At 38.2% G+C, this 16,069-nt stretch overlaps 1 protein-coding gene and 1 long non-coding RNA gene across 9 annotated transcripts in view; one reads left to right on the top strand and one right to left on the bottom strand.

The window, feature by feature from the left end:
* The window catches only part of ECHDC1 (ethylmalonyl-CoA decarboxylase 1), a 43,534-nt gene extending 28,281 nt beyond the window's left edge, over positions 1–15,253 (bottom strand). For 3 of the 7 annotated variants that reach the window (XM_067702160.1, XM_067702165.1, XM_067702166.1), the window contains exons 1-3: positions 15,148–15,253; positions 5,645–5,692; positions 1,864–2,085 (exon numbers count right to left, since the gene is read on the bottom strand). In XM_067702160.1, coding sequence (XP_067558261.1) covers positions 1,864–2,083 — 220 coding nt within the window. In that variant the 5' untranslated portion in view covers positions 2,084–2,085; positions 5,645–5,692; positions 15,148–15,253. The other 4 variants (XM_067702164.1, XM_067702161.1, XM_067702162.1 and 1 more) reach the window with 4 other exon arrangements.
* On the top strand, positions 12,667–14,897 carry LOC137204552 (uncharacterized). 2 transcript variants are annotated; one of them, XR_010933698.1, is made up of 3 exons: positions 12,667–12,907; positions 14,012–14,090; positions 14,179–14,897. It is a non-coding gene; the product is annotated as an uncharacterized lncRNA (long non-coding RNA). The 2 variants fall into 2 exon arrangements; XR_010933697.1 differs by lacking the exon at positions 12,667–12,907 and adding an exon at positions 13,764–13,940.
* Positions 15,254–16,069: the final 816 nt, after the last annotated feature.

The raw sequence follows: 16,069 nt of genomic DNA, 5'->3' as shown, positions 1-16,069 counted from the left end.
ATTCTCTGAACCAGTTGAGGGTATGCAGCTGCACTGTCCAGTAAAGTAGCCACCACGCACATGTAGTCCTTGAGCACTTGAAACATGGCTAGCCTAAACTGAGATGTGCAGTAGTGTGAACAGCTTTGGGCAGGAAAGGCCTCTTTGCAGGAAAGAGCTCTCTACAGGAGGCCCCTTTTGTCTTGTCACTAACCTTAAGCCAGGCACCCCCATCCTCTACTCATCTCTGGCCCTAGCACAACTTTCAGATCTTTTGATCACACAATACGTTGCCTAACCTGTTGGCTCTTTCCGTAGATCAAAGAAGTAGAAATGAAGAATAAGTAATTAAGACATGACCAGATCTCTTCCCTAGCTTCCCCTTCAGAAATCTCGAGAACAAATCTGTGTGAACAAGATAGCATCTAAAGAAAAATCACAAGAAGTCAACAAGCCTGCACACACTGGGGATGGCGACGATTCTGACCCCTTATCTCAACGACTGAGATTACTTCCCCTTTTCCCTTTAAAACTTTCATGGCTGAGCAGAATCTTCAGAGCTGGTTTTTGGGGGACAACTGAATCCAACATCTCCCCAGATTGCCAGCATTCTGATTAAAAGCTACTTTCCTTTCTACCAACATCTGTCTCTTGAGTATTGATTTTTGAGTGGCAAGCAACCAGACCTGATTTGGTAACAGTAGTGTAAAATACATAACAGATTTCAGAGAACTGGTATGAAAAAAGAAAAGAGGAAAATACCTCATTAATAATTTTTGTATCAGTCATTTGTTGAAATATTTTGAGTACACTGGGTTAAATAAAATATGTTATTAAAATTAATTTTACCTTTCTTTTTCCTTTTTAAAAATATGGCTACTAGGAAATTTTAAATTACATATGTAGCTGACACTTGTGTCCTGCATTATACTTCTATTGGTTAACATTAATAGAGACATCTCTGAATTCTGCTGAATGTAAAGAAAAGTCATCTTGTGTTTAAAGACCCACCACTAATAATTTACAAAGTTTACAGTCTACTGAGTTATGTGTATAAGTAGGATTATATATAGACACAAGAAACTTTACTGGGATATTTTTGAACCCAATATTTCAAATGCTACTATAAAATATAATTCGCTCCCCCCACAATAAGTATGTAACTAACAAACAGAGATTGCCAAAATCACCTGGAAACACAAGTGCTGGGTAGTCAGGAAGGTAACTCATGAGCTCTTGTATAACCTCATGGTAGGATAATTCAAATTTGAGCTTTGGTAAAAAATTACAAATTATCACAGGTCCTGGACCTTGAGGTCTCTTAAATATAAAATTCTTATATGCCAAGAGTGCTGCCTAGTAAATAAAAGGTATTTACCTGTATCTCAGAGCTAGAAAGGGGCAACAAGTAGGCAAGTGCAGTGTTCTCAGTGATTACTGGAACTACATGGTTAAAATGACAGTCTTATTTCAGTTCATAGAAAAAAAAATTTAAGCTAAATAATTTTTTTCTCATTTTAGGCTTTTCTCTTTAGGTTGTAAAATCTTTGAAACATCCTTCCCTTTGTCTCCCAGTGACATTAGCTGAACACAAACAAATGAAGTTATTAAGCACTTAAAATTTCAATGGAAAAAATAATCAAGATTAATTTGATGGTTTCCTTTTTACCAACATCCATACTCACGGATTTTTTAAAAACGTTAAAATATTCACAATTAGTAAAAGAGTTCCTGGTTCAGGTGATTGTTTTGTTTTGTTTTCTCATGTTCTACAAAGAGTACCATGACCTTCAAGAATTCTTCAACAGATTTAAGGATAAAAGCATGGGACAGCAGGTTAGATTTAGTGTCATTTTTTAACTAACAAAAGAAAGCTCTCTATACCTGAGAAGGCATTCATTTTACTTGGATTGTTCAGAGTAAGAATGCCAATGCCACTGTCTTCCTTCTGAAGGTCAATGGATCCACCAGGAAACTGCTCAAGTTTTCTTTTCACTTCTTCCTCATGGAAGCCATGAGAGGTACTATAAAGTGGCAATCCTATTTGATGTAGCAATTTTGTCTTCATAGGGATAGGTGATGTCTTCAAAACATGTCTTGCCATTTCTGGAAAAGAAAGATAAGTATGCAGTAGTCTGGATAAACAGACACTTTTAGAATATTATACATTAATAGGCTTTAGTGAGAGACCTTTCTGTTTATTGGGAGGACTTCCCTACTTCTCAAAACACTCTCTGAGAAGTGTATAGGATTGCTTCCCTTCCCCCCCGCTTCTCAAACCAAAGGATATAAGTTACATTATTTCAGTATATCATCAGGAGATGATGACGTAGTTATAGGGCATTTACTGAGATCCAACACACCAGGAGGATTTAGAAAAATGTTGCTGTTCTGTAGTCAGCACCATCTCCTGCCTTCAGGGAGTCTTCCTCATGACAGCAGTTCTTCTTCCTTTAACTCTAAATCTAAGAATAAATTCAGTCCAGAAGTTCCCTTGGAAACAATCTCTATGCAGAAATGCTACAGAGCAGTTCCAGTCTCTAACAGAAAATTTATTTTTAGCATTATCCTTACCTTATGTAATGCTTTATAGAAAAAGCTGGAATGGGTCCTGAGGAAAGTGGGCAAAGAAATAGGAATGTATGTGTGTGGTTTCTGTATTCCCCAAACTTCTGTCACTCTTCTCACTTTATATATCTCATCTCTGGGTAATCTCCTATCTGCCCAAATGCTTTTTTGCCCTATGTAAGTACTTTTGTTCACATAAAAAATACGTTCAGAAAATTATACAAATCATAGGTTACAGTTCAATGAATTTTCACAAGGTAAATACATTCAAGTAAATAGCACTCAGATCAAGAAACTGAACATGACTCCAAATAAAAATAACAACTATCTTGACTTCTAATAACCAACATTAGCTTGCCTGCTACTGAACTTTATATAAATTGAAAAATATAGTAAATATTCTTTTGTGTCTGGTTTCAGCTACGTTTGTGACACCCATTACTATTATTATGTGTACTTAGATTCTAAATAGTCCATTCTTTTCATTGTTGTATTTTATTATATGAATATATCACAATTCATCTATTCTAATGTAAATAGTCATCTGGGTTGTTTCTGGGTTTTGGCATTACAAGTAGAGCTGCTGTGAACATTTTAGTATCTGTCTTTTGGGTCAACAAGTATGCCTTTCTGCTGGCTATATCTAGAAATGGAATTAGTGGGTCAGGCAGCAGCTGGCTAAAACTGCTTGTTAAACACTGAAGAATTTTGCAAGTTGCTTTTTAAACCATAGGTAGCTTGAAATTAACCATGGTGAGAGTATTAGCAAACTCTACATATCAATCTCTCCCCGCCCCCCCCCACAGCCATTTTCCGGGTACACCACTGGTCATAATGATCACATCTGTTCATTTATTTCACTTTAAAAGATACTGCCTAAGAGTTTTCACATCCACAGCTAGTGAACGTTCCAGTTGTTCCACAACCCTGTTATCACTTGCCAATGTCTTTTTTTTCCTTTCTTTCCATTTTAGGCATTCTAGAGAGTGGTATATCATTGTGGTATCACTTTGCATTTCTATGATGTCTCATGAAGTCAAGCTCCATTTTCATATGCTTGTTATTTGCATATCATCTTTTATAAAGTGCCTCTTCAAGTTTTCTTGCTCATTTTTTTGCCTTTTTAGTACTAATTTGTTGGAATTCTTTTATTCATTTGCCTACAGTTTTTATTAAAACTCGTAAGACAACAAATTCTACGTTTCCATCTCTAGTTGAGACCTTATGCCCAAGTCCTCCTAAATCAAACAAAAATCTACTTCCTTACTCCTCACCTCTAGATGTACCACAGATTTCTCAAAATCACTGTTTAAACCTAACTCACACTTTTAAAACCTGTAACTACTTTATTCCTTCCCTAGTATCCTCAACCCAGAAAGCCACAGCGGAAAACCCAATCTCCTTCCCCACCTTCATTCCTCATACGCAACCTTTTGTATTTTTCTCATCCTTTACTTCTTCTATGACTAACATAGTTCAAACCTATGTACCTGGATGAATACAGTGGTCACCAATCAGTTGTATACTACACCTTAAGATCAGAGCTATCTTTCTACTGTATGCCCCCAGAAGTACAAATCTTCATATACATTTTCAAAGAAATTGAAAAGATTTAAAATTAGTCCTTCTCAGGACTTGAGCATGAACCTAAAAAATGAATCTGAAGGGGAAATAAAGTGATTAAGGTGGGAAAATTTAGGTCTATGGGAAATGAAAGGGATGGGGGGGGAAATACAATGTTTTTACTAATTAAAAAGTACGAAAGAGTTATGAAAAAACACAAGGATTTTGGAGGCTTCCTAAATTATCAACTAAATATAAGTATCAAGTTCTCTCAAGATTCTCTTAGCTAGCAGAGGAAATCTATACTCAAAATTTCAGGAGTTATTGAGAAATTACAAGCAATGGGGCTAGAAATAAATTAAATTAGCAAAACTTATATTCTCAGGACAAGATATATATGTATATTTATATGTATGCTCACGACTCCAGCAATGTGCAAAAAAGCCCTCTCACCCCCAACCACTGTTCTTTCTTTTTCATCTCCCCTTTCACTATCCCTAGATTCAAGTTCAGTGATCAAAGTCTGTGGGAAAAATAAGGTCAAAATATATCATTCAAAATGAGCTTGGAAGCCTTCCTTGCTTTTTAAAAGACAAATTGCAAAAAACATACATAATAACTAGATTAGCAATTAAGATAAATCTTTTAAAACAGGACAGTATTCTTTCTTGGATTATTTAAAGTAAATAGCTTCATTCTAAGAATAAAAAATGGTTGAATAGTTTCTTTGCATAAAAGCCATTAAGTAAATTACACCATGTGTATATAGGTTTTTATAGCCAAGAAGTTCAAAGGACTGGGATCCTAGTATATAAACATACATGCATATGATAAGAGCATTTGGTAAGATATAATTGGTAACAATTCAATTGGTATTTATTGAGTTCCTATTTAGTGATCTCCCCTTTGCTAACTAGCTATTTCAGAGAGAAAAAAAAAGTATTTTTAGTTTTATCAAAGAAACAAAATACATACACACTCAGCAATAATATTCAACTCTCTAGTTGAAAATAGAACAAAATACCTCCTTTTATTAAGCTCTATTAGAGACCTGCATCAAATTTAAAATATAGCCATAACTTCATAAAAGGATTTTTTTCTCTTCACCAATAAACTTTTATCATGAAGTCTAAGAATTTTCTATAGGCAGAAATGGATCCAAAGACATTAAATCAGTGCATGGGATTATACTTTATTTCCCTTCATTCTTTCCAAGTTTTAACATTCTAAGCAGAAGTAGAACAAAAATCAAGCAACATTCTAGTTCTGCTGGGGAGTAACCAAAGAAAGAAGTAAACTCAGATCAGCTCTTTTTTTGCAGTGTCTTGTGGCCAAAATATTGGCAGAGGGCTCTACTTTCAAAATACTCTCATCTTACATATTTCCAGAGTATCAGTTCTTCACCTGATTACGTTAGCACTAATATATTAGAATGAAAATTATATAGTCCCACTACCCTCCCAAAACAAATCTAGAAAACAGACAAACAGAAAATAGGGCCCACATTTCCATTTTACAAGTAATGAAAGCTTACCTTTATGTGAAGCTTTCCTCTAGAGAATGACCTGCTTGCTGTCAAATTCTGAAACAACAGGAAAGCTCTTCAAGTTCTCACTCTGCTTTTTCTCCAAATAAATACATGTAATTTTTTAAAACAAATTATCAATTTATAAAAACCTTTAAAACTTGAGACACTATTTTAGGTAACTAAATAGCCGCCTAGAATCACAAGTCTTTTGAATAGACAAGAACATACTTTACACAAAGGCTATCGGATGAAATCAAAACATTTACGAGGTTATATGAAACTGTGCGACACTACTATTCATGTATTACTTCTATAAAAGATTGCTTTCATTTACTTACTTTGAAATCAGGTTGTATTACAGTTAGCCAGAATGAAAATAAATGTAGACATGAAGAATGAAGAAAGCTAACCTAACATACTTTTGAAAAAGTAAGGTTTCAGAATGAATGTGTTGTAGTTCTTAACCTAAGTAATGGATACACAGGTATTTCTTTTTGTTGTTGCCTTTCTTTAAACTCTTCTTATGCTCTTTTCACTATATGCATGTATGCTACATTTCTCACTAAACATTTTTTTAACTGAAGGATATCATTCCAAATTTAGAGGGGATGGTCACTACCTTTGCTAGTAATCTCTCCCAACCTTCTAAACTGCCAATTTCAAGACTAGTTTTCTAAGTACTGTTTTTTGCATAGAAGATATTTAATAAAGAACACAAATATTGCCATTGGTGGCCACACAGGTGTCTGAAGGTTCTGGCAGGTCTGACAACTGAGCAAGTGTCCTTATTAAAGGTAATGATATTTCTTAAAAATTGATGTACAACCAGAAACCAGATAAGAAAGAATTAGAGATGAAGCTCCTGCCTCCAGTAAATTCAAAAACTCTTATGGGCAGGGACCACATCTTATTCATGGCTTTAGCATACAGAGCTTTACATTTAATATTTGCGGTACTAAATGATACCTAACGTGGTTATTACCATACAGGGATTACTGTACCTAACCATCATTTCCCAAACTAAATAAAAGATCTCTATTTGCCATATAGAAAAAGTTTATTTCATTGTTGGAATTCTAGGAAATGCAAGTCCGGGATATGTAGCTACAAGTGCTCAAGGGTATTACAGTCAGCCAGAGAAGGAGATCTCCTTTTCACTGGCCCCTGGTCAGTTTGATCCAGGACCACCACTCCACGGTCAGTCCTAGCTTAGGAGCCCCTGCTCCTTTTCACAAAACAGACAAGAGCTTTGGGTCTGATATTTTTTTTCTTTTCATGTTTACAAATTGGGTTTGCATACAACACAATCTCTACTGGATCATTAATGAAAATACTAACACTTTTCAAGAAATGATGGTAAGTAATAGATAACAAAACATCGCTCTACCTATTTATAATGTCTGTAGTTGGTAATACATATTTTACAAGGGTCTGGTTAGTAGTATTCTTCATACTTTAACTATATAACCAGATTTCCCTCACAAGGGTTAGGACTAGCCTGTTACATTCTCTAACTTTCTAGGAATGAAAGGCAATTTACCCAGTGAGTACTGAGGTTAAAACCATGTCACAACTAAGACCCGGTGCAACCAAAATAAATAAAAATTAATTAATTTTAAAAAAGACCTAGTAACTATTCGTGGCAAATTTAAATGGGGAACCCATGACTTGACCTATTTTGCCCTACCTTCCCCACTCCTCCTTCAAAGGAAGATGCTATCGGTTTTGAGCCAACTACATTCAAAGTACCACAGCTTTCTGTAGAAGGCAACAGAGTGAAACTGTTTCCATTGGCACTGCTGCCACTTTGGATTTCTTTGTTCTCATCTCCCTCCTTTCCTCCTTTTCCTCTCTACTGGGTTCTCTCTCTCCTCTCCTCTCTTTCTTTTTCAGCTTGTGTGGTACATGGAAGCAGGGGCTGCCTTTATCTTCGGAAGGCATCTGAAGAAGGTTAAAGGCAGTAGGGCTCAGGGTTCCTTAGGCCTGCTTCTAGTCTAAGAAAAATAAGCTCTCAAGGTCACCTGCCAGATCAGTTCACAAAACTGAGAGGTCTACATAGAGGGTCAGAGCAAAACACAATATGACCAAGCTTGCTTTTGCCTAGAATATGCTCTATGCATGTTTTGCCCCTGGGGATAAGTCATATATAGAAGAGACCACTCAATGGAAAATTCAGTTGGGGCAGAGGTCTCTTCCACATTGACCATGACTTCAGTATAAAAGAATTGTGCCAAAGAAACTTGATGAGAACTTAAATGACTATTTAAAAAAATAAATAAATTTCCCTGTTTTCCATAGTATTCTGTTTAGGGAAAAGAATAAGGAGTTAAACTAGAAAATAAGAAGGGGTAAGGCTTATAAAATCATTAGCATTTTTAAGTATTATGAAGGGATAATAGATTCAATAAACGTTATCCTCTTTCATTGTAAGGAGTCTGTCTGTTCTGTCTTCACACACTTCCCTACCTCCAATAACCAAAACAAGGGCAATTAGTATAGACATCATCAGATCTGTATCTCCTCATACTTAAATCATTACAAATTTAAATATTCATGTTACTAACATTTTTGCCTCATTGGACAACTCTGATATGCTGATTTTTCCGTGGAAACCTTGTAATAAAAACCTCATTATCCTTTTTCTCTTTTGATTCCATATTTTTTTTCTCTTCCCCCCTCACTCTTGTCCCCCTTGCACTAACTCTCCTTTCTTTTCTCTTCTCCCCTCATATCCCCTTGTCTGTGCCACACACTAGTACCAGAGAAACTCAAGGGCACTGCTTAAGCCTATTAGATTTGCTGATCTCAAGTTTAGGGATCCAATTCTTGACATTTGAAATAGCCTATTATGGATACTTTCATCCCAATTCTAAACTCAGAGATTAAATTAGACAGTAGTTCAGTACTTAGAAGATGACAAGGTGTAAACCACTATTAAACTACCATATTATCTGAAAGTATAAGTGAACAAACAAGGGCTGAGATTCTGGTCTTTTATAAGCATGTAGTTAAGCAATCGGCATTTTGGATTTGTCCCAGGATCAGAGGCAACGAAAAGGTTCGGAGGCATTTTTGATTTTATAAATTTTCTTCAGGACAAAAAGTATGTTTAAAACTCATCCTGCAGGATGCTTTGCTGTCCTACCACAAGCAGATTCAGCCCAGCTGAACAAGCTCACAACCATACCATGGGAAAAGGAAAAGAGAAGAGAGCCCTGTGTACATCTGAGATCAAAGGTTTCACTTTCTCCACTTTTGTTTTAAAGTTCTTCAAAGGTGATCAAATAGCTCCCTTCCCTGCACAGAAGCTAAGCTAGCTGTTCTCTTAGAAGGCATAACCCGTTTTACCATGTGTTGAAACTGCTACATCTAGACAATAAACACAGACGCATACTTAGTAAGAAAACAATTAGCTTAACGCAGGGAGTAAACAAAAAATCAAAACTATTCTACTTTAGACTGTCAGTATATGACCTGTTTCTCGTATTTTAGTTTGGTTTTAGGCTGTCATTTATTATCCTACCTTTCAAGTTTAATTACGTGCCACACATACCCTTCTTCCTCTCAGCCAACATGAACTTCTTTCAGTTTTTCAAATCCTTCAGGTGTTCTCTTCATTCCAAGCCTCTGAATACGTGCTTCCCCCACCCATCACACTTTTTTCTTCCTCAGACTCCAAGTCATCTCCTTTAATACTCTAAACTATACAAAATACTTTTACTCTCTGTTCTCACAATATTTATATCCTTTATTAACCCTCACTCACGCTTTCCTGTAATTACGTCTTTAACCAAATCTTCCCACTAGATTTAGCTGTAAGAGGGCATTTGCAGTGCTTAGTACAGTACTTGACAAATAATATTCACCAGTAATAATTTGGCACACAATGCTTGAGAATCCATAATGCCATACAAGGCTTAAGAAGCTGTCCACAAACCAACTCTACACACCCTGTTTATTATTCCCACCATTCACCCTGCTTCGGTTCCATTCTTCCTTGCAAACTGGTCTCTCTTCTTGGAATGCTGATCACTGCCTGTGCCCCAACTAACTGAGATCTGCTCATCTTTCAGATCAGACCAATAAAATATCAAGAAAAGATCCTCTGTTTTATTACCATGCTCCTCCCTCCCCCAGCAGATTTCGCAGTTATATGTCTGTGTAGCATTAAAAGGATTAATGAGGCTCAAAAGAATTCTAGAATGAAAGAACATTTACCAAAAATGAGTTAGTCATTTTTGCTGTTGTCGAAAAGTTGGCTGCATGAAACGAAGGATGCAAATTTTACTTAAGCAAGATAATTTAATACAGGTAGTGAGAAGGACAATTACAGAGTTCCCAGGGAACATTACCTACTGTTGAAATCAATTTCTAGGCCCAAAATAGAGCTGTTCCTGCCATGGGTCCCACATCAGCAAACCAAAACTTAGACAACCTCCATTAGATAACTTTCTGTATAAAGGCTTTATCCTTCCTGTGAGCACTCACTCACTTAGCATTTGGCCCAACTCGTTTGGAATCAGGCTGTTCCTATTGGAACTGTGCTGGTATTTGACCTGCAGACTGCTTAGGAATTTTCTTTTGCTCTAGGAAAAAAACCTGAGAAATGGGATCCCAGTAATCTACATGTTGGAGTTTGCCCCCTGCCCTTTCAGGGACTCTGGACAGTACTACATTTAAAAATTCAGATAGATGAAAATGGGGTAAGAGTGTTTAGGTGCAACAATTATGTTTTATGATATGTGTCCTTAAAAAAAAATAGCATACTCAAATCTTTATTGAATGTCTGGATCATTCTCCAAACATGATAAATTACTAAAACATTAATTACCGAACACAGATCTATTGCTTTTGGCTTTCTATTTTAGAGAAACCAAAGATAAATTTTTGTCTTTTAGTAACCATGTCTTGTGTCACACTGAAAGACTGTACTATTTAAATGGCATATACCTTTGGAAACTAGAAAATACATTTATAAATTTGCTACTCTAAAATTGCTTACTTCTTAGTTTTCACTAGAAATCAAAGTTTCTAAGGGTTATATATTCTGATTAATAAATATGATTAAAGCTACTAGAAATGATAAGGAAAACATCGCTGTATGCAAAGGAAGTAGTTTTGTCCTGAAGTAAAATAGTTGCCAGAATAAAAAGGAAAGGATAAGACAAAATCTGAATGTAAATAGAAAACTGTAGAAGGGTTTGTGAAACAAGAATCTTTTGAAAGAAATTTTATATGCAATAAAGCAGGATAAGATTAAATATACTTGCTATAAGGGTTTTAAAAGTAAGCTTTAATATCAATAGTGTACTTATGTAAAACTGGAACTTAATTTTCTTTCAGCTGCTAAAAGGACATAGTTTGCTTGGGCTATTGGTCTGCTCCTGATAAGAGATTGTGAAAGGTTTTTCCTTACTTTTTTGTGTTTTATCAAAATTATTTCCTGTGCTTTTCTAAAAAGCTGTCTTTTTTATAAAGAAGAGCTAAGGGTTTGGTTTGTTTTTTTTTTTGTTTTGCAGCTATGTAACCTTCTCTATTTGTCTTTTGAAATCATTTTGTCATTTTGATTAAATAGATACTTGGTGTTTTGTAATCTTCAGTAATCTTATTTGGTCAAATGTCCAAAACCTTTTGATATTTTTGAAACACCTCCCCAAAATCAAACTCTAAATTAAGTCGTTTTGACCTGAAAATAACTTTGGGAATCTCCAGACGGCCCCTGGGACTTCTCAGAGGACTTGTTCTCTCTTCTTATAAAAAGGGAGATGTTAATCAGGTTTATCTGATATGTCAGATTATATGGGAAGCTTTGTCAAATAAATGACGATAAACTTTCTTAGGTTATGTTGTATACGTGAATGTTATTAAATGTTCTAGAGATTGTATGAAAATTCCTATGATTCTGATGTGTCCTGGCATAATGTTATCAGCCATGATTTTAAAGATGTAGTCATAGAAATAACCAAATTGACTTGTCAACTACATCATAATGAACCTTCATCAGATCTTTAATCATTACTATTTTTAAGTATTTTGTCAGTTATAGACAGTTGTTGTTTTACTCTGGTGCTTTTGCAAATATCATTTCTAGTACCTTTCATCGCAGAAAAGATCCTGACAAATACTCTAGAAGGCAGGTGTTAGATAACTGTAAGATATTACACAGAACTAGATTTAAAGGACCTTTTTCTTCCTCTCCTTTAAGAAAATGTATCTTTGGGCTTCCCTGGTGGCGCAGTGGTTGAGAGTCCGCCTGCAGATGCAGGGGACACGGGTTCGTGCCCCGGTCTGGGAAGATCCCACGTGCCGTGGAGCGGCTGGGCCTGTGAGCCATGGCCGCTGAGCCTGCGCATACGGAGCCTGTACTCCGCAACGGGAGAGGCCACAGCAGTGAGAGGCCCGTGTACCGCATAAAAAAAAAAAAAAAAAAGAAAACGTATCTTTGTAACAAAGGTTAAAATATTTATTTTTTTTCTCCCGTCCTGATCCCTCCAGAATTCAAAAACTTAAGTATGTTTTTCATGACAATATGTGTACTTGCATAAATTCAATGAGAATCTGTTCTCCTCATAACAAGACACAACTGGAAATATTGGCTATATTACCAAGGCTTTGGCTGGATTATCATATTCAAGAAAGACGTACATAGACAGATATGACCAGACAGCTTTAAGGAACTTCTCAAAAATAATAAATAAATCAGCCTGGTACCTTGCTTACAAGATTCCAGCAAAACAATTTTGAAAAAGAGCTTATATGGTCAATCACCATTCTTGCTGCATTTATGTATATAATCAAACCAAGTTTAATACCAACAAATTAGTTTTACTATGATTATCTTTGATAAAAGTGAGGACAATCATAGAGAGAAAAATCATGTTTGCACTTACGTAGCTATCAATTATCTCCAAGGTTTTGTCATATACCTGCACACTGGACTGGATCCTAAATTCTTCTAGTCTCCAATAATGTCTGGCTACTCCTCTCCAGACTAATGTTTTCAATTTTCTTCCACTCTTCTGATTTGAAATCAGTAAGAACAAAGACTGCCTTGAATCCTCTTGGAAGGGACTATACCAGGTCCTCCTCACTACCTAGAAGGCAGTCAAACTTCAGGGACTCGAACCTTGAGTACACATCTCACAGCTAGAGAAGACCGCACCTGACATGTAGTCCTACACAAACACTGGAAACCTCCAAATCGAAATGACTAGGAAGAGAAGCAGCTGACAACGGAGGCATACAGCTTTCCAAAGATGACCTGACCAGGCCTGTATACCCTTTTTCTCACTGTTGCTTTTTTTTTTACTCTCTCTCTCTTTCACAGAAAGACAATGCCCTTGTTTGTATTTCCCAAATCCTCTTCTTTTGATTATGGCCTTCCAGAAACTACCTCATCATGACCCCATAACAAATTAGTCTTTTCACCTGCATTTTGGTTTTTTTTTTAAGAGTTAGAAGGTTCAGAATTCACTGAAGTCTTTCTTTCATCTGGACTATTAACTGTTTCGGGATTCTTACCTAGATTCACGGTCTTTGAATTTGCAACCTTACAGGCTGTCTTACTGGATAACACACTTGGTTCTAAACAGCTCTTCGGGGATAACAATACTATTTTAATACGTCTTTGAAGTTCTGCTGTTTTTGCAAAGAGCTCATAAGCTATTGCTCCATACTTATTCCTGCCCTGCCTTCCCAACATGCTCAGTTAATTCTTTCAGTTTGTGCTGTTGCTGTATTCACTGTTCTATTTTCTCTTCAATACAAAACAGAAGCCTCCCATTGATCCATTTTACTAAGCCTTCATGGCCACCTTGAGTGGGAACTTCCAGGAGGCATACATGACTCCATGTCTGCCTCTGTAGGAAGGGCCTTTTTTCCCTCAGGTCCGAGTAAGTGCCAAAGAAAACATGATTAGAGCAGCAGAAACTCAACTGCATGGAACAATTGAGGAGAAAGAGCACTGGTTGCAACAAGTCTCACCTGACCCTCCATGATTTGTTCAGCTGGCTACCCGCAGGCCTAAGGTCCTAGTTTAGACCATCATAAAATTTGGAGTTATGTTAACTTTTTTTTTTTTTTTTTGTGGTACGCGGGCCTCTCACTGCTGTGGCCTCTCCCGTTGCGGAGCACAGGCTCCAGACATGCAGGCTCAGCGGCCATGGCTCACGGGCCCAGCTGCTCCGCAGCATGTGGGATCTTCCGGGACCAGGGCACGAACCCGCGTCCCCTGCATCGACAGGCGGACTCTCAACCACTGTGCCACCAGGGAAGCCCTGGAGTTATGTTACTTTTAATTCCGGTTTGTATAACTATTTTAAGTTCTGTATTTTGTTTCCTGTAACACCTTTGTAAAACTGATGTGTCCAACAGGTAATGCTGGCTCAACATTTCAAAATGATCAGAATGGTCTGCAACGCTTATGACCTTAAGAAGACACAGACTTTAGATGGTAAGTGCCTGAGATTTCTGCCTCCTACTCCTCCTTGTTACTTGAACATGACCTCAGTCGTTTCCCATCTGTGCACTTTCCCTTTAAGGTGGGACACAACACCCAGGAAAAGTCCTAGCACCAAGGGACAAAGGCCACTGAAGATGGAAAACCTGACTCTTGATCAGCGATGCTTTCAGAGAAAAGCAGAAAATGTCAAACTGAATAGAGGAAACCTCATTTAAAATAGCTGGGAGTCCAGAAGGGGGAACCCTCACACACTACCACAAGAAGCATCAACTACTCCCGTTAATTACACACTCCAACAGCAAAGCATCATTCACAGACCTACTAGGAGGGAAGATTTCCTGTTCACCCAGCAAATTTGCCTAGGAGGAACCATCACCACCTGAACTCTCACTTTCTACCAGGAGACTTTCTTCAGAACAACCCCTCCCAACTTCCTCCTTTTTCTCTGTAACAGAATGGGCCTCTCCTTTGTTTGCTGAACTCATCTATGGCTTTTCCTCTAGTTCGCTTGTCTCGAATTGCAATTCCTCTGCTATTCCCAAATAAGCCCATTTTGCTGGTAAAATAAACAGCTGTTTTATTTTTACCTTAAAAGCTTCATGCCTTCCACCTTATTTTGCATGTCTCCAAAAGGAGACTGCCCACTTAATGTCAATGTGAACTTAAACTGTATCACCTAAATTATTTTCTTTAGTCGTTTTTTTTTTTAACACTGCTGAGAAGAGGGCCTGGAAAGTATTCAGCATTTAAATTAGTGCACTGAAATCAGGTCTCCCTATTCTTTTGAAAACGTTTATGTCAGCTGTTTCTCCACTCTCCCAGGAAAGTTCGACTCGTCTTTTCCTATCACCCTCCGCTCACCTGGCAAAGGCCTCTGCGTCGCTGTGAGCTGCGTCCCCACGCCCAGCAGAGGGCAGCGGGCCTGCGGGGCGGCTTCACACGGACCGCGCCGCCGAACCCCCGCGGCTCGCCGTCTGGAATCCCTGTGGAGAAACACTAAAGTCCGTTACGCAGAGACAGCTAGGGTCCTCTCCTAAACGGTACTTACTTAAAGTGAAGCTCCTACGGCCACAAAGTCCCGCAGCTCCCAGAAACGCCGACTTCCCCTTCCGCCCCGCCGCGCCCCCATTCCGCTCCGCCCAGATCCTCTTCCGTTTCCCCGCCCCCGACCTGCGGCGCCAGCTGCCCTTTGATCTTCCGCGGCCCGTTACCTATATTACGCGTCGGCTCTTTCTCCCGGCGATCCTGTGCCGCTCCAGGGCAGGCACCCCAGACCCAGAAGACCCCGTTGTTGGCCGGGTGCTCGTGTCGTGAGTGAGCCCTGAAAGCGGGCTCCTATCTGCCGAGCTTCGCGACGCAGGGCCGGGGCTGGTGCCCGGAAGCCCCGAAGTCCTGCGCTGTTTCAGGCTCCTGTGTAAACGTGGAAAGAGTGAAGGAGAAGGACCAGTTTAGGACAATTTCGAAACGGGAGGGGAGAGGAAGTTATCTAGGCTGTACCTTCTTACACATGTCATCTGTGTTATTGAGTGGAGAGAAGGCATTTTTGTGTTTTTTGTTTTTGCCAGAAAGCATAGGCACCGCGTGTAATAGCGTCATTGTAACGCTCAACAAACTTAAAATTATTTGCCAATCCGAAGTGCTTTGGAAGGTAGCTGAAAAGGTGCTCAGGAGTTTGGAGGAAGGGGAACAAGTTTGGCAGCTAGTGAAGATTCATGGAAGGTAGCACAGAAGATGACAGTTATGCATTTAAGTACAGTGACTAATACGCTGGTAGACCAGTATTTCTTTTCTCTAATCGCACTTCACCCACAGAAGTGCCTCTTCACCCACAGCTATGGGCATATAGTTAGAGTAGATGGGAATCTGCAATGACGTGTCAGTGGTGGTAGGCAGTGGGCCTAAATAACGAATTCTATTGATATTTACTTGAATTTCATGTTGAAATTCCCTCGCACCCCCTGCACACACAC

Source organism: Pseudorca crassidens, chromosome 13 (assembly GCF_039906515.1).
Source record: "Pseudorca crassidens isolate mPseCra1 chromosome 13, mPseCra1.hap1, whole genome shotgun sequence".
Classification (NCBI taxonomy): Eukaryota; Metazoa; Chordata; class Mammalia; order Artiodactyla; family Delphinidae; genus Pseudorca; species Pseudorca crassidens.
The sequence above is the reverse complement of the archived record's forward strand: the minus strand, read 5'-3'. Positions and strand labels throughout refer to the sequence as shown.